The sequence below is a fragment of the Wyeomyia smithii genome, chromosome 3, assembly GCF_029784165.1.
Source record: "Wyeomyia smithii strain HCP4-BCI-WySm-NY-G18 chromosome 3, ASM2978416v1, whole genome shotgun sequence".
NCBI classification, from domain to species: domain Eukaryota; kingdom Metazoa; phylum Arthropoda; class Insecta; order Diptera; family Culicidae; genus Wyeomyia; species Wyeomyia smithii.
Genome location: NC_073696.1, coordinates 21,880,656 through 21,902,687, shown reverse-complemented (window position 1 = coordinate 21,902,687; position 22,032 = coordinate 21,880,656). Strand labels below are relative to the sequence as shown.

The 22,032-nt window shown below is 39.6% G+C and overlaps 1 protein-coding gene across 1 annotated transcript; it reads left to right on the top strand.

Annotated features, from left to right (window-relative positions):
- Positions 1-356: 356 nt before the first annotated feature.
- LOC129730602 (aminopeptidase N-like) lies at positions 357-9,455 on the top strand. The gene is made up of 6 exons (XM_055690056.1): positions 357-1,033; positions 1,094-1,819; positions 1,879-2,533; positions 8,598-9,091; positions 9,149-9,227; positions 9,286-9,455. The coding sequence occupies exons 1-6, from the start codon at positions 366-368 to the stop codon at positions 9,322-9,324; spliced, it is 2,661 nt and encodes an 886-aa protein (XP_055546031.1). The 5' UTR covers positions 357-365; the 3' UTR covers positions 9,325-9,455.
- Positions 9,456-22,032: the final 12,577 nt, after the last annotated feature.

Genomic DNA, 22,032 nt, shown 5'->3' with positions numbered 1-22,032 from the left:
CAATAAAGGCTTATCGCGTAGAAGACGATTTTGCTGAAAAATACACGTAAATTCTAAAATCCTCGTAAATTCAACATCTCTCAACATCAATAACAACTATGATGCAACTGTTTCGTGATGAGATTGCCCACTTTGTCACAAAACTGATCAGTTGTACATGTACTTTACTTTTGCAATTCACATAAACAGCAAACGTTTATTGGTCAATATATATTTATAGATGATATGGGAATAGCTGACGATGAACATCAGTCCGATCTTTACGACATTCCACCGATAAAGAAAAAACACCGAAGTCGGTATTACCTAATACCCGTCTAGCAGATATTGTGGCTTCAGTCAATTTTCAGCTGTGAACGTGTAAAATGATAGTTATCCTTTCGGTTATTTTGCTAGTTTTAAGCCCCCTTGCTGTAACGGGCCAACGATGGAGAGTAGATCGCCAGAATCTAGCAATGGACACAATTCATCCACAAGCTCAAATTGATAAACGAGATTTCGATTCATTCCGGTTGCCGAATACAAGCGTACCAACGCACTACAACTTGTTCCTGGATACCAACATCCATCTCGCTGATTTTACCTTCAACGGAAGCGTACAAATCCAGCTTACCATTCTGGAGAACACAAAGCAAATTGTACTGCACAAATCGCGAAACCAAATCCTCAGGGTGCAGTTGATAACCACAAACCAGTTACATGTGGCGCTCGATGGGGTTGAATATGACTTGGAGAAAGAATTTATGGTTATCAACACTAAAACAACCTTACTCCAAGGTTCCAACTATCGGCTGGATATTGAATTTTCCGGCGAACTTCGTAATGATATGCTCGGGTTCTATCGTTCGTCCTACGTTGATGCAGAAGGAATGGTTAAGTACCTTGCAGTGACACAATTCGAGGCAAGTTACGCTAGAAGTGCCTTTCCTTGTTTCGATGAGCCTGCCATTAGAGCGACTTTCTCCATCAGTATTAGCTGCGGATGGGATTACAAAGCGACATCCAATATGCCGGTCCTGGGAATTACAATTCAGTAAGAATTGCTAACCAAACCTCACGCATTTATTTGTTTAATCATTCAAACATCTTCCAGACCAAACGAGAAAAAATTAACCCGCTTCCAAGTGACCCCACGCATGCCTACCTATCTGGTGGCATTCATGGTAACAGATTTCACCAGCAAACGGATTACACTACAGGAGCCAACAAGACTCACCATGGAGATTTTCGCACGACCAACGGCTTCCGATCAGCTGGAACTGGGCTTGGAAACAGGAGTTAAAGCTATCAGGGCGCTGGAAACATATTGCAATCGAACCTACGACTTGCCAAAATTAGATCAGGTGGCGGTGCCCGATTTCTACTTCGGTGCAATGGAAAACTGGGGCTTGGTGAAATACGCCGAACAGTATCTGCTCTTCGATCCGGAAAAAGCCAGTAATGTCGACAAAGAAAATTTAATTACCATCATCACCCACGAATTTGTTCATCAGTTTTTCGGTAACCTCGTTACTCCAAAATGGTGGACAGATATTTTCCTCAGCGAAGGTTTTGCTACTATGTATGAGTACTATATTGGAGCCGAAGTTGAACCCACGATACGATTTAAAGAGTTGTTCCCTGTGGAAGCCTTACAAACAGCATTTTATGTGGATAGTTTCCCATCCACTAGACCACTTTCGTACTATGTAGAGAGTAACGCCATGTCGCAGTTCGACATCATAGCATATCAAAAGGGTGGCAGCGTATTTCGCATGATGAATTACGCACTGGGTCAGCAGACTTTCCAGAAAGGGATTCAAAAATACTTGGAAGTGAAGTAAGTATGCTAATCCATACAAGATTTATGTTTTCTAACTGACGATTCGGCATAACTAGCAAGGACAGTGCTGTGGATCCGCTTGATTTATTCGATGGTCTCCAGTTTGCAGCAGAAACTGACGCCGTACTACCGGTAGGTGTCACTGTGGCAGCAGCCTTGAGTTCTTGGGTGTACCAATCCGGGTATCCCGTAGTGACAGTCAAATACTCGGCAATAAGTAACGAAATTACATTCGAACAGCAACATTTTTCCTCAGAACCCGATGCCCAGCGAACTTGGTGGATTCCGATTAGTTTTGACTTAAGCAGTCAGCCGGATCGAGATGAAACGCAAACTATTTTCTGGATTTCCCAGGATTCCAAACAGTTCATACTACGACTGAGTATACCCGACGATGTGTATCTTTTGGTGAATCCTCACCAGACGGGATATTATCGAGTTAATTATGATAGTGGTCTTTGGCAAAGATTGATCAATCAACTGCGCAACGATTACACCGTTATTCCGCCAGTTTCTAGAGCACAACTGATTGATGATTCGATAAAACTGGTACAGGCTGGAGAGCTTGACATGGAAACTAGCTTCGAGTTGTTCCAATATCTGGCCGAAGAAGTGGACTACATTCCGTGGTACACAGCATTCGCATCCGATAATCTACAGTACATCAACAATGGGCTTGTCGTTGATGCGGAAGCCTATAAGGCTTTCCAGGTAAATTGTGACAGACATTGTAACTTGCACAAAAATCTCATCAATGTTTTCTTCATCTTAACCGAACATTATTAAAATTAATCCACGTCCAATTCAAAACTAATGTAAATTTAACAAAAATCCAATTTACATCCAATCTAAATCCAATCAAAATATAATCCAAATCCAAATAAAATTCAATAGTTATTTAATTTAAATCTGATCAAAACCAATCCAAATCTAATTCATATCCAATCAAAATGCATTACAAATCCAATCTAAATCCAATCCAAATCCAATCCAAATCTAATAAAAATCGAATCCAAATCCACTCTAAATCTAATCCAAATCCAATTCAAAACCAATCCAAATCCAATCAAAATCCAATCCGAATCCAATCCAAATCCAATCCAAATCCAATCCAAATCCAATCCAAATCCGATCCAAATCCAATCCAAATCCAATCCAAATCCAATCCAAATCCAATCCAAATCCAATCCAAATCCCGTCCAAATCCAATCCAAATCCAATCCAATCCAAATCCAATTCTAATTCAATCCAAATCCAATCCCAATTCAATCCAAATTCAATCCAAATCCAATCCAACTCCAATCCAAATCCAATCCAAATCCAATCCAAATCCAATCCAAATCCAATCCAAATCCAATCCGAATCCAATCCGAATCAAATCCAAATCCAATCCAAATCCAATCCAAATCCAATCTAAATCCAATCCAAATCCAATCCAAATCCAATCAAAATACAATCCAAATCCAATTTCAAATCCAATCTAAATTCATAGTAAATCGAATTTCAAATTCAATCTTAATCTAATCCAAATCTAGTTCAAATCCAATTTAATCCAAATCCATTCCAAATCCAATCCAAATCCAATCCAAATCCGATTCACATCTAATCCAAATAAAATCAAATCTAAATCCAATCCAAATCTAACCCGAATCCAATCCAAAACCAATCCAAATCCAACCCAAATCCAATCCAAATTTAATCCAAATCCAAATAAAATTCCAATCCAATTCAAATGGAATCCAAATTCAAATCCAATCCAATCCGATCCAATCCAAATACGATCCAAATCCAATCCAAATACAAATCCAATCCAATCTAAATCCAATCCAAATACGATCCAAATCCAATCCAAATCCAATCCAAAGCCAATCCAAATCCAATCCAAATTTAATCCAATTCCAATTCAAATCCAATCCAAATTCAACCCAAATCCAATCAAAATCCAAATCCAATCCAAATCCAATCCAATCCAAATCCAAATCCAATCCAGATCCAAATCCAAATCCAATCCAAATCCAATCCATTCTTTATCCAATCTTAATACAATCTAAATCCAATCCAAATCCAAATCCAAATTAAATCCATTCAAAATCCAATCCAAATCCAATCCAAATCCATTCCAAATCCGATCCAAATCCAATCCAAATCCAATCCAAATCCAATCCAAATCCAATCCAAATCCAATCCAAATCCAATCCAAATCCAATCCAAATCCAATCCAAATCCAATCCAAATCCAATCCAAATCCAATCCAAATCCAATCCAAATCCAATCCAAATCCAATCCAAATCCAATCCAAATCCAATCCAAATCCAATCCAAATCCAATCCAAATCCAATCCAAATCCAATTCAAATCCAATCCAAATCCAATCCAAATTCAATCCAAATCCAATCCAAATCCGATCAAAATCCAATCCAAATCTAATTTGAATCCAATCCAAATCCAAATTCAATCCAAAACCAATCCAAATCCAAATTAAAGCCAATCCAAATCGAATCTAAATTCATAACAAATCGAATTTCAAATTCAATCTTAATTCTATGCAAATCTAGTTCAAATCCAATCCAAATCCAATTGAATTCTAATTCAAATCCAAATCTGAATCCAATTCAATTTAATCCAATCAAATCCAATCCAAATCTAATCCAAATCCGCTCCAAATACAATCCAAATCCATTCCAAATTCAATCCAAATCAAATGAAATCCAAATCCAATCCAAATCCAATTCAAATCCAATCCAAATCCAATCCAAATCCAATCCAAATCCAATCCAAATCCAATCCAAATCCAATCCAAATCCAATCCAAATCCAATCCAAATCCAATCCAAATCCAATCCAAATCCAATCCAAATCCAATCCAAGTCCAATCCAAATCCAATCCAAATCCAATCCAAATCCAAGCCAAATCCAATCCAAATCCATTCCAAATCCAATCCAAATCCAATCCAATCCAAATTCAATCCAAATCCAATCCAAATCCAACCCAAATCCAATCCAAATCCAATCCGAATCCAATCCAAATCCAATCCAAATCCAAATTCAATCCAAATCCAATTTAAATCCAATCCAAATCGAATCAAAATTCATAACAAATCGAATTTCAAATTCAATCTTAATCCTTTGCAAATCTAGTTCAAATCCACTCCAAATCCAATTGAATTCCAATTCAAATCCAAATCCAAATCCAATCCAATTTAATCCAATCCAATCCAATCCAAATCTTATCCAATTCCGCTCCAAATACAATCCAAATTCATTCCAAATTCAATCCAAATCAAATGAAATCCAAATCCAATCCAAATCCAATCCAAATCCAATCCAAATCCAATCCAAATCCAATCCGAATCCAATCCGAATCCAATCCAAATCCAAATCCAATTTAAATCCAATCCAAATCGAATCTAAATTCATAACAAATCGAATTTCAAATTCAATCTTAATCCTTTGCAAATCTAGTTCAAATCCACTCCAAATCCAATTGAATTCCAATTCAAATCCAAATATAAATCCAATCCAATTTAATCCAATCCAATCCGATCCAAATCTAATCCAAATCCGCTCCAAATACAATCCAAATTCATTCTAAATTCAATCCAAATCTAATGAAATCCAAATCCAATCCAAATCCATTCCAAATTTAATCCAAATCCAATCCAAATCCAGTCAAAATCCAATCAAAACCCAATCTAAATTCACAGCAAATCCAATCCAAATGCATTCCAAATCCAATCCAAATCCAGTCCAAATCCAATCCAAATCCAATCCAAATACAATCCAAATCCAATCCAAATCCAATACAAATCAAATCCAAATCCAATCCAAATCCAATCCAAATCCAATCCAAATCCAATCCAAATCTAATCCAAATCCAATCCAAATCCAATCCAAATCCAATCCAAATCTAATCCAAATCCAATCCAAATCCAATCCAAATCCAATCCAAATCCAATCCAAATCCAATCCAAATCCAATCCAAATCCAATCCAAATCCAATCCAAATCCAATCCAAATTCAATCTAAATCCAATTTAAATCCAATCCAAATCCAATCCAAATCCAATCCAAATCCAATCCAAATCCAATCCAAATCTTATCCGAATCCAATCCAAATCCAATCCAAATCCATTCCAAAACCAATCCAAATCCAATCCAAATCCAATCCAAATCCAATCCAAATCCAATCCAAATCCAATCCAAATCCAATCCAAATCCAATTCAAATTCAATCCAAATCCAATCCAAATCCAATCCAATCCAATCCAATCCAATCCAATCCAATCCAATCCAAATCCAATCCAAGTCCTATCCAAATCCAATCCAATCCAATCCAATCCAATCCAATCCAATCCAAATACAATTCCAGTATAATTCCAACCCATATCCAATCCTAATCCAATCCAAGAAAGAGCGTAAAATCCCAAAAATTTATTTTGTTCAAATATATGCTTATTTTGTTAATTTTTTTTGTTTTGAAATTTTCACAAAAATTGAAATATTGTTTACAGAGTATTGTTTTATTCCTTTTCTCTGATTCCTAACCGAAATAACAACTTGTGTCTTTGTTTTTTTTCATTAATGCTTTTTAAATTTGTTTTCAACTTTGGTTCATGCGAAAACAAAAAACAGATTTAAGAATTTATTTAGTTTTTTTTTACCGCATAAAACGTGTGAAATTCCAAATTAATTGAAAAAAGGACTTCAAACGCAGGATGAGAAGCATTTTATCGATTTTAAATGCTCTTCGTTCTTGACTAAAATGCTCACTTCTCGACCAAAACAATAATCATTCTCTATCGAAACATTTAAAATTAATAATCATATGTTGCGAAAGATACGTGGTCCACGTGGCTCTGTGGTTAGCGATGTCGGTCGGCTAGCTCTCCCACACGGTTGTGATGTCGGGTTCGATTCCCGATCAGGTCGGGAATCTTTTAGAGCTGGAAATTTTCTCGACTTAGCACTGGGGCGTTGTACTTATCCTACACATGCAAAATGTGCCAAAAACAATATCGATAACGAATTCTCTCAACTAATAATCGAGTTGATCGAGACCGCATCAGTCCTACCGGCTAGCGTGCGATATTCTTTTATGTTGCGAAAGGTTTGAAAACAGCTTCTAGTTGAAAAATATCAACTACCTATACTGCCTATAATCGCAAGCCAGTCCTATATGGATTTCCATCGTTTTTGAGTTAAATATCAGATTCCATCTATTTCTTGATCTACTATCGATTGAGGAAACAAAAAAGTATGTTTTGTTTGAAAAAGTTAGAAAAAAATGTGAGGTCAAATTGTCCCATCTTAAAAATAATCGCATATCACTCCCACCAAATGTTTTTCCTAAGTATGGTCATATTTTTTACTTCAATCTATATAACAAATATTTTGTGCTGTTTTTCAGGCTTTTTACTGATAAAAATTCATCAAATAATTAATAAATGCAAGGTTGTTCCAAATAAATTCCACACAAAAGTTAATTTTAAGTAGACACTGGAACTGCGACTTTTTCTGAAAGTTCGTTCCCGAAAGGTTATTGATTTTGTCAATCAGAAGCATGATAGCCTTGAACAATGATGCTTTCTGTAAGGGGTTAATTTCCTGTGGATGATCTGCTCACTTCAAATGATCATTCAAGTTGAAATTGTCAGAACACAGAAGAAATCGTTTTAGCTGCTTTGCGAAAAACAGCTTGTACGTCTTTTCATCGCCGTCGTCCTCCGTCAAGTCACTGTTGTAATGAAATTGGAAACTTCCCTTTCTCAATATGTACTACTTTTCCAATATGCTAAATGCACGGGCTAATGCGGAATAATACGTATCGCACGTAATTCAAATTGTGGTCCTCGTGGCTCTGTGGTTAGCGATGTCGGTCAGCTAGCCCTCCCACACGGTTGTGATATCGGGTTCGATTCCCGATCGTGTCGAGGATCTTTTCGAGCTGGAAATTATTCAGTAGCATACCCAAGACTTCAACCTTATGTTTTGCTTTTCCAACGACGACCTTAAAGTCGGGGAAAGTAATGGGTGGACGTCTCCGTCATTCTCCATGCAGCATATTTAGAATCTGTCTGCGACCATGAACGTATGCCCATATTCAAAATACTCGAGAAAAATATAACTACTACACCGAGCGGTTGAAAGTGAGACTGGTATGCGATTATTTTGCTACTCGATGGCCAAAATATTCGCATATCAGTCTCTCCCTTATTTTTGATTCAAATTTTCACGAAAAAGGTAATTCTTCAATGAAGAAGTTATGATTGGGGTCTGTTTCATTACATTATGTCGTAAAAATAGAATAACCCACCCCAAACAGCTGAAATACCCAAAACAAGAAAAATATCTTCAAACGCTGTTTTCTAAACTCGATGATTTTCTAGATGGGACTGATATGCAATTGTAGGCAGTATACTAATTGCGTTTTTTTTCTAACATTTTCACATAAAAAGAGAATTACAACACGACACTCACTCAAATTATTCGGCTATTCACTGAACAAATTAAATGGAAACTCATAACACAGTCACTGCACTTTCTACATGTCTTATCTTATAGGAACTCGCTTTTACTATCTAATATTTATTGAACAATTCGATTTCTTTATTTTATTCCTAACAATTCTAGAAAGATTTTCTCTGCAGAGTATTTGACAGCGCAAACTATCACGCGCGCAATGCTTGCTTTGATTCAAAAAACATCAAACTGATGGTTTAAAATAAGTTTGAGAATGGTTCATTTATTGATTCAATCCAATCACCAATCATTAATTTCAGAGCTTCTTGAGCTACTTAGCCGAGAAAGTATTCCGGTGGGTCGGCTTCGCTGAAAACCAGGACGAGCCACACGAGTACCAACGGCTGAGAGCAATGGCACTGGAATGGTACTGCCGCATGGGGTCAGCCATTTGCCGGGCCGGTGCCCGTCAGCTGATGCAGCAGGATTTGGACAACACTAGACCGCTTGCTTCCTACATCAAGCATAGCATCTATTGTGGTGGACTGATGGAAGCTAGCCAGGAAGAGTTTGCAGCCGTTTTCGACGCTTACCGGGCTTCTGGTGACGCGACCGAAAGGTCTGTTTATCTCTCCGCGCTGGGGTGCAATGAAAACGAGGAATTGCTGACGAACTATTTGTCCACAACACTGCTTGGGCCTGATGAAATCGGGGACTGGGTGACGATTTTCCGGTCTGTCTACTCTAGAAATAACTTTGGCTACGAAACGTTCTCCAAGTGGTTGAATGTTAATTCGGTCGCCGTTTTGGAAATGTAAGTGATTTCTTTCCTATTGGAGAACTTTAACTTGTATGGTTTTATTTAATTTAGCTATGGAGGAGAGTCGGGATTTGTTGCGATTTTAGCGGATATTCAATCAAGGCTGGGCTCCATAGACAATTTCGCAACGGTAACATTGAGCTATATTTTCTATCATAATGTTATGTAATTGTTTTTCTTTTCTGCAGCTTATCGGTTTGTTGAAAGAATTCCAGCCTACTGTGTAATTCGATATTCGATGTCTGATGAAAAATCTAAATTCAGCAAAACAACAATAGATCAGTACACGACTATGACTAATTACGAAAGATAGAAACACAAACAACGTTTAATAAACCGTGAAAATGATTTTCTACTATTCTCAGAACCATTAACATAAACTACGCTCCATAAAAGCTCGTCATAACTTACTGCCGTATAATCGCTTCAACGGAATTACAAAGTGGAACAACACGAGAACAAGTTCAAAGAACAAACTGCAACACAATCATCATTAGGTTTGGCATTTTGCGAGTCTTCCAACACGGTTTTAGTTATCAGTTCCAAACGTAGGGTTCACATTTCGAAATGACAAAATTTAATACTGGTTGAGCGCAACAAATGAGCCACTTTTTAGATTTTCTGCTTTTGTGCTTCTTCTAAAGGAGTTGGCCTGAAAACAAACTTGTCAAATTATTTGTTTTGTTTTCTCAATTCGCACATCAACCCCATCAAATGTTGTTCTATGTTAGCTTAATATTGTTTTGCTTTGTTGAATAGCAAAAAACGTGGCTGAGCTGTTATAATTCTACTCGAATCTTGGCGAGTCATAACAAACGTGGATATTGAAAATCAGTGCTTTGTCGAGATGGATGGCTGCTTTGCTTTTTTGTTAAGCATGGATATTGAGTTCAACATTAGGATAACGCGGTGTTGCGAGTGGATATCGAACACCGGAGCGATGTTACCAAACAAGTTTTTTTACTATCTCGCTAATCTATGCTAGTTAGTTAGAGTGCCTTCTCGTAATCTGATGCTAATTTAATAGGAAACCAGTTCTAGTTCAGGATTAGAATATTATATAAACCGGATTCGTACAGTTTTATATGCTTATGTTTTTACCCTCTCTAACGATTTTTTGAAACTCATCATAATTGACCAAAATTAGACATTTTCTGATAACTTCTCTTATTATATTTATGTATAACTTAAAGAATACTCACATGAAGTGACGATATCGGTTTTCTGCGATTAAATTATGTATACTGTCAGATAAGACTCCAACCGAGAAAGCGGAATTCGATGCACTTTCCGGGAGCTCTATTTGTGCAATCAAACATACAAACAGTACTCTGCGAACAGTCTATTTCATTATGGTAATTAAATAAATCAATAGAACTTTTGCTGGCTGCTACTGTTCTGACGAAAGCACCGGTAGATCGTTCCAGATGGGTAATGCAGATATTCTACCATCCGGGCCCGGTGTTGCTAGTGAAGACTAATTTTCTGGAGCAATATTTATCTTTGGATTAAGTTCCCGATTGCGTTACGAGACAAGCTCCCGGACGTCTTCTACTTGATAGGCCCCCTGCCAGAGTGTGTTAAGCTTATGCTGCGCAATAAATCATTTCGCTTGAAAGGTGAAAGCCCATAAACTTACGCCAAGAGGTTTATTTCATCGTCGTTCGAGAGTGTGATGGAAAGGGGCGAAAATGATGGGATACCACTTCCGTCTAATCGGAAATACATCCTCCTTCAGGATGCGGGTAACGGAAGATTACGTTTCATTGCCTTCTGCCTAGCAGAGAAATGTTAGTAATCCTTTCCGTTGAATTACACTCTGAATTATCGAATATGGTATAGCTCTTGATTTTTTGAATTTAATTCGATCCAGTTTAATTTAATACAGCTTTCAAATGGCGTGTCAAAGTAAAAACATAATTACTGTCATACATGCTAAAAATAACAGTGTATGTAAAGTAGATGAACTGGGCTCTGCTAGATGACACCTGCCGGAAGCCTGTCATAGGCAGGCATGTAGAACGACAGGACAAATATTGGCCTGCAATTAAATAATTGATGATAGTTTGCATTCTGATCGATAGGCGGGTCCATTATTCGTACAGGTATTAAGTGGTCGAGCTTAGCTTGCATGTAATTATGCTGAGTGCATCGGATTTATTTGTGACAAACCAACATTTAGTCTTTCTTCGAAAAGATGTACTTTTTTGAACGACATGCGATATGTTGCATCAGGGAAAAATGCAATTATCATTCGGTTGATATCATTTCCACCAGCAGACACAACAGGATGATGTATCGCAAATTGATTCTCATTTGGCCTACGGAAGTATCTAACGTTCATATACAAATCTCTTTGATGTGGTTTTCTGCCTTTCCTAGTGAATCCATCACTGGCGAACATCGTGACTTTATCGCCTGCAAAGTATGCCCATTCTGTGAATGAAATTACATATCGGTTTGCATTGATGTGGCGTCATGAGAGCTGCCAGTTGTGTCTTTCGAATGGATGCACTTTAGAGTCATTGCAAACTGTCAACTCTGCCAATCTTCATCCACTTCTCTTGGTCATTTATTTTTAATGTTTAGCTGAGTCAAATTTCTTACTTTCCACACAAACTAATAGTAATACTGAATTCGACTCAACTTTGAGCTGTTGAAACTACTTTCGATACAATGGCCAACAACTGTTTGGCATTGGTATCACGTCTAGCAAACTGAGCAAATCGATGGAAGTATAGAAAGAAATGGATTCTCACTGTATGATTTATTCAGATCTTGCTTCACATGGCGCGCAATAATGTCTAGCTTCCGCATGCCGACCGGGTTCAGCAAGCAAACGCGCTTTGAGGCTGCCAGACTAGTAAAGTGGTATGTAGTGAGAATGATTTTCTGTTGTGGCCAAAAAATAAATTGCGCCATTGCAGTTGTAGGGAGACATCCTTGCATGCGGATGCTAGACGTGCTGTAATGGGTTGACATCGGAAAAGGAAAGACCGTTTAAAGGTTGGAAGTATGAAAATGCTGGCGCGCTCATTTATTTTATAACTCAAAACTTTACTGAGTGAGTTACATTGAGATTGGATTTAATGGTGCCTCGATTGTTTTTTTTTTTTGTTCACACAACATTTATTTGACACGGCACAATACAAATTAATGTTTTACGGAGCCAATTAAATCTAATGCCTTATGGTCTAGAATATCTTATAATCTAAAGGCAAATTCTTTACCCTCGCTGCCGACTACGAGCTGAAACTAAATCTAATACTAAAACTAACATGGTTTTTTTTTGTTTCGCTGTTAAATTGGCACCTTGATGCTCTTCAAGTAGCTATAAACATGTAGCATGTATGGCAAGTTTCGCTGAGCGAGAATATCACGAACTGGCATAAAGGGCTGTATTCCTCGGGCCCTGAGGGTATCCAAAAGTAGAGATCTGGCGCCGCAGAATTCAGCACACACCCAAACCACGTGTTCAATGTCTTGATACCCCAATCCACAAACGCAATGATTACTGCTCGCCAGCCCAATACGCAAGAGATGTGCATCTAGCCCGTAGTGGTTGGACATAATCCGAGACATCATGCGAATGAAATCTCGTCCTACATCCAACCCCCGAAACCAAGGTTTGGTGGAAACCTTGGGGATGATGCTGTGTAGCCACCTCCCCAGTTCTCCCTTATCCCACGAGGCCTGCCAGTTGACAAGTGTACTCTGACGTGAAAATTTTAAAAATTCATTGTAGACAATTGGCCTGTTATAAATATCACCGTTTGTTGCGCCCACCTTAGCCAAAGTGTCCGCTTTCTCATTGCCCGGAATGGAACAATGAGAAGGGACCCACACTTAGGTAATCTGAGAAGATTTTTCGGATAAAGCACTCAGATGTTCCCGTATTTTCCCCAGGAAATACGGAGAGTGCCTTACATCCTTCATCGATCGGAGAGCCTCAATAGAACTGAGACTGTCCGTAAAGATGAAGTAATGGTCCGTGGGCATTGCTTCAATAATCCCTAAGGTATACTGAATTGCAGCCAATTCTGCGACGTAAACAGAAGCAGGATTATCGAGCTTGTAGGAGGCGGTAAAATTATTATTGAAGATACCGAAGCCAGTGGACCCATTTGAGAAGTGATCCATTAGTATAAAACGCATTGTCGCAGTTGATGTTTTTATATTTGTTATAAAATATTTTAGGGATCTGCTGCACGCGTAAATGATCCGGGATTCCACGAGTTTCTTCCATCATAGATGTATCGAAAAACACAGTAGAAACAGAAGTATCTAATAAGTTGACACGATTGGAGGTGTATGAGGAAGGATTTATACTTTGAGACATGTGATTGAAATACACAGTCATGAAACGGGTTTGAGACTTAAGTTCAACTAGCCTATCGAAATTTTCGATTACCAAGGGGTTCAAAACCTCACATTTGATGAGAATACGAGTAGTCAGATCCCAAAAGCGGTCTTTTAACCCGTAAAGACCCGGGACGGAGCTTATTTTTTTGAAAATGCTCGTTCTCAGCACTGGAATGGCCGATTTGGGAAAACTTAGACTTTTATTCAAGGGGAATAGTTGCTCTAAGTTTTGGTGAAGGTGCCACCCCTCTGGACCCCTCCCCGTTTTTGTGAGACGCAAATATGTCTGTGTTTTTTTCTAATTTTTCAAACAGATTGAGCAAACACTGGTGATTTGCATACGTATCAATTGCTCCATGTATCAAATCATGTCATGTGGATGAAAAATGGTATGTAAGTTGAATTTTGGAGTTTTCAAATTATTTCAGTACAAAATCACAAAACTACGTATTTTTATAAAAATTCAAACAACAACACCGTTCTTCAAATTTTAAGCTCTACATTTTTACGGTAAGGTCGCCTGAATCCGTACGGGATTAATTATTTATTTTAGCATGCAAACATTTTGAGAAAAACCAGTTTAAATTCACCAAAGTACGTATTTTCATGAAAACCTACTTTTCTCAGTCTTCCACGGTAGGTTTCAACTTAGCTCTTCAATTTCCAAGCTCTATATTTTTAGAGTAACGTCTTCTGAATCCAAAGATGCTGAAAGATTTATTCTAGCATGCACAGATTTAGAGAAAATCAAGTTTTCATAAGAACTCGCACTTTAGTGAATTCAAACTCGTTTTTCTCTAAATCTGTGCATGCTAGAATAAATCTTTCAGCATCTTTGGATTCAGAAGACGTTACTCTAGAAATATAGAGCTTGAAAATTGAAGAGCCAAGTTGAAACCAACTGTGGGAGACTGAGAAAATCAGGTTTCCATGAAAATAGTACTTTGGTGAATTTGAACTCGTTTTTCTCAGAATATTTGCATGCTAAAATGAATATTTAATCGCGTATTGATTCAGGAGACCTTACTTCAAAAATGTAGAGCTCAAATTTTTAAGAACGATTTTCTTATTTGATTTTTTATGAAAATACGTAGTTTTGTGATTTTTTACTGAAATAATTTGAAAACTCCAAAATTCACTCTTACATACCATTTTTCATCCACCTGACATGATTTGATACATTGAGCAATTGATACGTATGAAAATTACCAGTGTTTGCTCAATCTGTTTGAAAAATTAGAAAAAAACACAGACATATTTGCGTCTCACAAAAACGGGGAGGGGTCCAGAGGGGTGGCACCTTTACCAAAACTTAGAGCAACTATTCCCTTTGAATAAAAGTTCAAGTTTTCCCAAATCAGCCGTTCCAGCGCTGAGAACGAGCATTTTGAAAAAAAAAGTTCCGTCCCGGGTCTTTACGGGTTAATGGGAGAACGCCCGCCAAAACTTCCAAACTCATCGTATGGGTCGAATGCATGCAACCTAAGGCAATACGCAAACAACGATACTGCAATCGTTCCAGCTTGATTAAATGGGTGTTTGCAGCGGAGCGGAAGCAGAAACACCCGTACTCAAGCACCGACAATATCGTTGATTGGTAAAGCCTTATGAGGTCTCCTGGGTGGGCGCCCCACCATGATCCAGTAATTGTCCGGAGAAAATTCACTCTTTGTTGACATTTTTTCATCAAATACCGAACGTGACATCCCCAGGTGCCTTTCGAATCGAACCAGACACCAAGATATTTAGATACCAAAACCTGAGAATTCGTTTCACCCATTAATTGTGTTTGAAGCTGAGCAGGCTCACGCTTCCTAGAAAAAACTACTGTCTCAGTTTTCTCCGGAGAGAATTCGATACCTAGCTGTAAAGCCCAAGCAGACAAATTGTCCAAGGTATCTTGCAATGGTCCTTGCAAATCCGCAGCTTTGGCTCCTGTAACAGAGACCACGCTGTCGTCTGCAAGTTGTCTTATCGTGCATAAATTTGCTAGACATGCGTCAATGTCATTCACATAAAAATTGTAAAGAAGGGGGCTTAAGCTAAGCCCTAGGGAAGACCCATGTAGCTAATACGAAAAGTTGCCAAATCGCCATGCGTAAAATGCATGTGCTTTTCGGACAACAAATTATGCAAAAAATTGTTCAAAATTGGTGAAAATCCTTGTCGGTGAAGTTTGCCCGAAAGAATGTTAATAGAAACGGAATCAAAAGCCCCCTTAATGTCCAAGAACACAGATGCCATTTGTTCTTTGCGAGCATAGGCTAGCTGAATATCTGTAGAAAGCAACGCAAGACAGTCATTCGTTCCTTTGGCACGGCGGAAGCCAAATTGAGTATCTGATAGTAGACCGTTTGATTCGACCCAATGGTCTAAACGACGGAGTATCATTTTCTACATCAATTTCCGGATACAGGATAGCATTGCAATCGGCCTATAAGAGTTGTGATCAGAAGCTGGTTTCCCTGGTTTTTGGATGGCGATCACCTTCACTTGCCTCCAATCCTGCGGTACAATGTTTTGCTCCAGGAACTTATTGAACAAGTTCAACAAGCGCCTCTTGGCATTGTCGGGTAGATTCTTCAACAAGTTGAATTTGATTCTATCTAACCCAGGCGCGTTATTGTTACAGGACAGGAGGGCAACTGAAAATTCTGCCATCGTAAAAGGTGATTCTATCGCATCGTGGTCCGGAGACGTATCGCGAACAAAGTTTTGCGCAGGAACAGAGTCCGGACATACTTTCCTGGCAAAATCAAATATCCACCGACTTGAAGACTCCTCGCTTTCGTTGACCGTTATACGATTTCGCATTCTTCGGGCTGTGTTCCAAAGAGTGCTCATCGATGTCTCCCTCGACGTTTCGTTCACGAACCGGCGCCAATATCCACGTTTCTTTGCTCGGACCAAGCTTTTGAACTTGGTCTCAAGCTCCAAATACCGCTTAAAGTCGTCGGGTTGACCTTTCACCCAAAAGAAGGCCGGATTTTTCCGTGTAGACATCGGAGCACTGTTTGTCCCACCACGGAGTGGGAGGCCGTTCTTTGATCGTCACGCCAGGATATTTCTTCGTTTGGGCTTGCAACGCGGTGTCGAGAATCAAGCTCGCGAGGAGGTTGTATTCTTCAAGTGGTGGGTGATGTTGAATCGACTCGACAGCTTCTGATATCATTTCCTCGTATAATTTCCAATCGATATTCCGTGTGAGGTCATACGGAATATCAACTGATCGCGTGCGAGTTGAACCATTATCAATTGAAATTTGAATAGTCAAATGATCGCTGCCGTGGGGATCAAGGACTACCTTCCATATGCAATCCAACCGTAGCGATGTTGAACATGCAGATAAATCAAAAGCACTGAGGCGCGCTGGAGGTTTCGGAACGCGTGTAATATCCCCGTTGTTTAATATTGTCATGTCGAAGTCGTCGCAGAGGTTATAGATCAAAGAGGAACGGTTATCATTAGAAGGGGAACCCCAAGCCACGCCGTGAGAGTTAAAATCTCCCAAAATCAAACGTGGCGAGGGAAGAAGTTCTATTAAATCAAAGAGCAGCCGTTGCCCAACCTGTGCTCTGGGAGGAATATATATTGAGGCAATACAAAGCTCTTTACCTTGTATTGTCATTTGACATGCAACAGCTTCGACGCCTGGGACCGTGGGGAGGTTAATACGATAGAAGGAATAGCACTTCTTAATCCCTAGAAGTACTCCTCCGTAAGGGGTGTCTCGGTCGAGGCGAGTTATATTAAAATCATGGAAGCTAAGATCTACATTTAAAGTGAGCCAAGTTTCACAGAGGGAAAATGCATCGCATTTATGCTTATTAATCAAAACTTTAAATGAATCAATTTTGGGGATGATACTTCTACAATTCCACTGTAAAATAGAGATAGAATCCTTCATCTCAGCCGATGAATTAGCCATCGAAGGATATGATCGCTGCAAGGAGGGGCCATTTAGCAGTCAACTGCTTCAAAAACGTTTTAACTGTTGGTAGAAATGCCAGCAGAAGACTTTTAAGAGGATCAGTTATGTTGAAATTTTCAAAAACCCAGTCCACAATATCTGAAAACTTCAGCAGTCCAGATTCTGGCTGAATCTTGGACGAAAAAGAAGTAACAGTTGGGTTTTTTGATGTTCCTGGAAGTGCCGGAAACTCCTTACTTTAATTCAGTTTTGCCAATCCCGGAGGAGTTTGCTTCGGATTTTCTACAGCACTTTTTTGTTTTTAGTATCAGTCACTTCAGATGGAGACCTTCTCTGTCCTTTCCTAGGAAGCCTAGGAGAAGAAAGGTTTTTCCTCTTCCTAGATTTCCCGGGTTCAACAAAAGAAGATTCCCCAACTGAATCGTCAGAATCAGACTCATCGGATGGCAAGACCTCGAAGAGATTCGGGGAACCCAGTTTGGTGGCAGCGGCCTATTTGAGCATTTCTGCGAAAGTGCGCTTAGAGCGCTCTTTCAGAGACCGCTTGATCTTGTCTTGGCGCTGTTTGTACGCGGGACATGCAGACAGCTCATGCGGAGTCTGCCCACAATAAAGGCACTTTTCAGCACCCTTATTACAGGCGTCATCCGCATGTTGCTCTCCGCACTTGCCACAACGTGCTTTATTGCCACAGTGGGAGGCCGTATGGCCCAACTGTTTGCACTTGAGGCAATTCATTACCCGCGGTACAAACAAGCGCACGGGCAGACGCACCTTGTCCACGAGCACATAGCTCGGCAGAGCAGACCCGGCGAAGGTCACGCGAAAAGAGTCTGAAGGGGTGTAAGTTTTTACACCCTTGTCGAGCGATACTGAATGTCATTGCTTACATTCAAGTATCTTGGCAGGTTCAAGGCTAGAATCCTTGAAAAGGCCTTTTCCAGCCTTCAGCAGGTCCTCGACAGTCAGACTCGATTCGCTGACCACACCGTCAATCTCAACTACGCGAGCTGGAATGTACACGTGGTACTCCCGCGTGAAGAGCTCACAAGCAGCAACCTCGTTTGCTTGCTTGAGGTCGGACACCAAAACACGCAGCTCATTCGGGCGTACTTTGGTAATTTCAGTCACGGCTGTAAACCGTGCCAGATCTTTACATATTTGCATTGTGTTCAATGCTTTCACTTTCGGCCGGAAAAATACAGCCCCAATACCAACTTTGCCCTCCGGATACTGCTTAAGCCGATGGGTAGCTTCCTGCGGGGTTCCATTCTTAACCCTTGGAACTTTATATCCGGGAGGGCTAGGTGGTAGAACGAGCGGGTTTTCATCTCCGCGTTCGTCGTCCATGTTGGACGCGAAAGCCACACACGCAAAATGCCAATCAACAAATAATATTGTAGAAAAAAACCAAGAAAAAAAAAACTACTTATCTTCTGCAGCCGCTCTCCACCGCAATCAGCGCACGGGCGATGCCAATCTCCAGTCCTTCACACAAGTGTCCGGTAGCAAAAGCTGCAGCTGCTCCAGCCACACAGCAGCACCAGTACAGCCAAACAGCAGTACGCCGGGTACTGGATCTCTCGCAGTAGCGACACAACGTACAGTCTGTGGCGTACGGTAGCAATAGGCGATGATGCGTTCCTTTGTCTTCAATAGACGACGGCAACGGGCAGCAGTGCACACGCAATACAATGCACGGTGACCTTGAAGGCGATTAACTGGTCAGCACTATCGAGATCGAAATGAAATTGCGACCGAACACGACGAGAGCACAACTCGGAATGGTGCCGCGATTGTTATTTAGAAAAGAAAATTGTCAAACAAATTCAAGTTTTGGCTCGATTCCTGAGGTCATTCAATTTTCATAAAATCCACGAAAGTATCTTGAAATACTTTGATTTTGAAGTTTAAGTTAGTAACTTTCTAAATAAATTCTATTCGGTTTACGCAATATCACTGAAAAATCCCAATTATGATTGTTGACAACTGATTAATTTCTTTCAATCGTTTCGAGTATGTTAATTGTATGGCTTAGTGGCTCAAATTCACAGTTTAAATTTTGCTCTTCGTGGAGCGAATGGGGAAAAGTGAATTTAATTCAGTGTTGGTTGGAGAAAAGTGAAACAGTGATTGCTGTTATAATAAATCTCAGCACTTATCAAACGGTCGTTATAAATCTGACATGGTTTAGGTGCTTTGTATTGTTGCCGAATCACGTCAAAATCTGCATTAACGGATTCGGAAGCTTGTTCATTACCTTACCAATCAGACGAGTGCCGTAGTGGCTCGTGTCGCCACCACGTTGCTCGGTTTTAAGCTGCGTATCCCAGGCTTCTCATCACCCCCAAGGCTCTTTCGATCTGGTCGAGCCATCGTGCACGCTGCGCCCCTCTATTTTTGGTGCCGGCAGGGTTGCTGAAGAGAAATGATTTCACAGGGTTTTCGTTCGGCATCCTTACGACGTGACCGGCCCACCGCAACCTATTGAGTTTTACCAGGTGTGCAATCAGGTTCTCTCTAAGCAGCGCGTGCAGCTTATGATTCATGAGCCGACGCCATTCTCCGTCGTCCGTCTGTACTCCACCGTCGATAGTCTGCAGCATATTCCGTTCGAAAAATACATAAGCGTGAAGGTTCTCTGCGAGAAGCGAACTTGTCTCGATTCCGTAGAGGACCACCGGTCTTATTAGGGTTTTGTACACCGTCAACTTCGTGCGTCGTCGCACTCGAATCGATCGAAGTGTCTTACGGAGTGAAAACTATTTTATTAGATTTTTTTTTTTCTTTAACGTTTTAACTACTAGGTAGGTAGTTATTCGCGGGAGTGAAAAGTAGGTACGATTTTCAGCCTGTATGCGGCTCTGGATCGCTTTGCTGGTGTTATTGCCGGCGGCCACCAGTGTCCCCAAATACACGAACTCGTCGCAGTCGCAAAGTTACATGTTATTATGTCAAAGTCATCCGCGAAGCCCAGAAGCAGAACAGGCCTTATGACAATCCTTCCTTGCGTGTCAATACCCGCCCTCCGGATCACACCCTCAAGGGCGATGTTAAACAGCAAACAGAAAAGTCCATCACCTTGTCTTAACCATTTGTGCTAAGAGTCTCGAGAATATCCCCGCACGTAGCTCATCACTTGCGCCATGGTGACCCTGATCAATCGAGTCAGTTTATCCGGAAATCCGTTGTCGTGCGTGATCTGCCATAGTTGTTCTTGATCGACTGTATCATAGGCCGCCGTGAGTCGATGAAGATGTGATGTGGCAAGTTGTACTCTCAACATTTCTATAAGTTCTGACCGTGGTGGCACGGCCTCCCATTACGCTCGCTTGGTACTGGCTCACGAACCTCCTGGTTAAAGGTGATAGACGACGAAAAAGGATCTGTGAAAGTATTTTGTAGGCGGCATTGATTATGATTATTATGATTATATATTATTATTTATCATAATTCATCTGACAAGCTATAGTCTTAATGAATGAAAAATTGAATTACTTAAACTTAACAGACACTAAAAAAGTCTACCTGATAGCAATTTCTGTTTGTATATATTCGAGGTACATCCAAAATTTCACCAAGAATAATTTTGGCAGCAACCATTGCCTGCTGACTTTTTCTTCTACGTTCCAGAGAAGCAATTCCTAATTGATTACAATGGTGCACGGTGTGTCCGAAGTGCCGGATTATCGTACTCTAATGTACCTCGGATTTTCTTTCACCAAAAGTAAGTTTTGGTCCTAACCTTTCAAAATCGGCTGGTTTTAAAAAAATCCATCGGGGGAAATTTGAAGAGAATTGATTTGAATTTTTAGTGTTTTTTCAACCTAAATTTTTCGATATGATTGGTGATCTATACAAATCGTGTAACATCAACATGTAGAAAATTGAGTTCCATTTCAACTACCTGCGTTTCTTTAATGAAAAATTTTTATTTTTAACCGAATCACTTGCAATAATTTATAATCATTACAGTCCCCTCACAATTATGGATCACTTAAAAAGATGTATGAATTCAAAAAAAAAAAAAAAAATTCTGGCCGATTTTATTGTATATAAGTAATCTATAAATGTTTTTAGTTACAGATATATGTAATCTTCCACTTGATTGAGTATTTGTTTCCATGTTTTATAAGTATTTCTCAGAAAATATATTTATTTTATTACAACTCATCATATACAAAATTATGAAACTCTTTTCAGAGCGGTCCCAACTATGAAACAATTTGCATCATATTAAACAGTTTCGGCATTGAATTTGTTTAATGAACCTTATTCAAATTATGTAATATGAAGAATTGCCATGTTTCATATACCGAGCCGAGAATTAGCTATTATACCACATAGAAACCTTATGAATGAGGAGCGCGCTACTTACGCTGATTGAGAAAAACGATTGATAGCTTGTAGATTACAATATTATACGCTTATGAAAAACGTATCTATCTTGGGATAAAATGATGTTTTTTGTGTTCAAAGCTAGCAAATATGGTATGTTTTACTGCAAAAATGCTACATGCCTTCAAACAGTTCTTTAACTGAGTCAAATAACATAAAACCTAAAAGTGATCCAGGCGGGGGCCTAGTGTGGTTGGTAACGTCTCCGCCAACCACGCTCGACGCCTGGGTTCGAATCCCACCG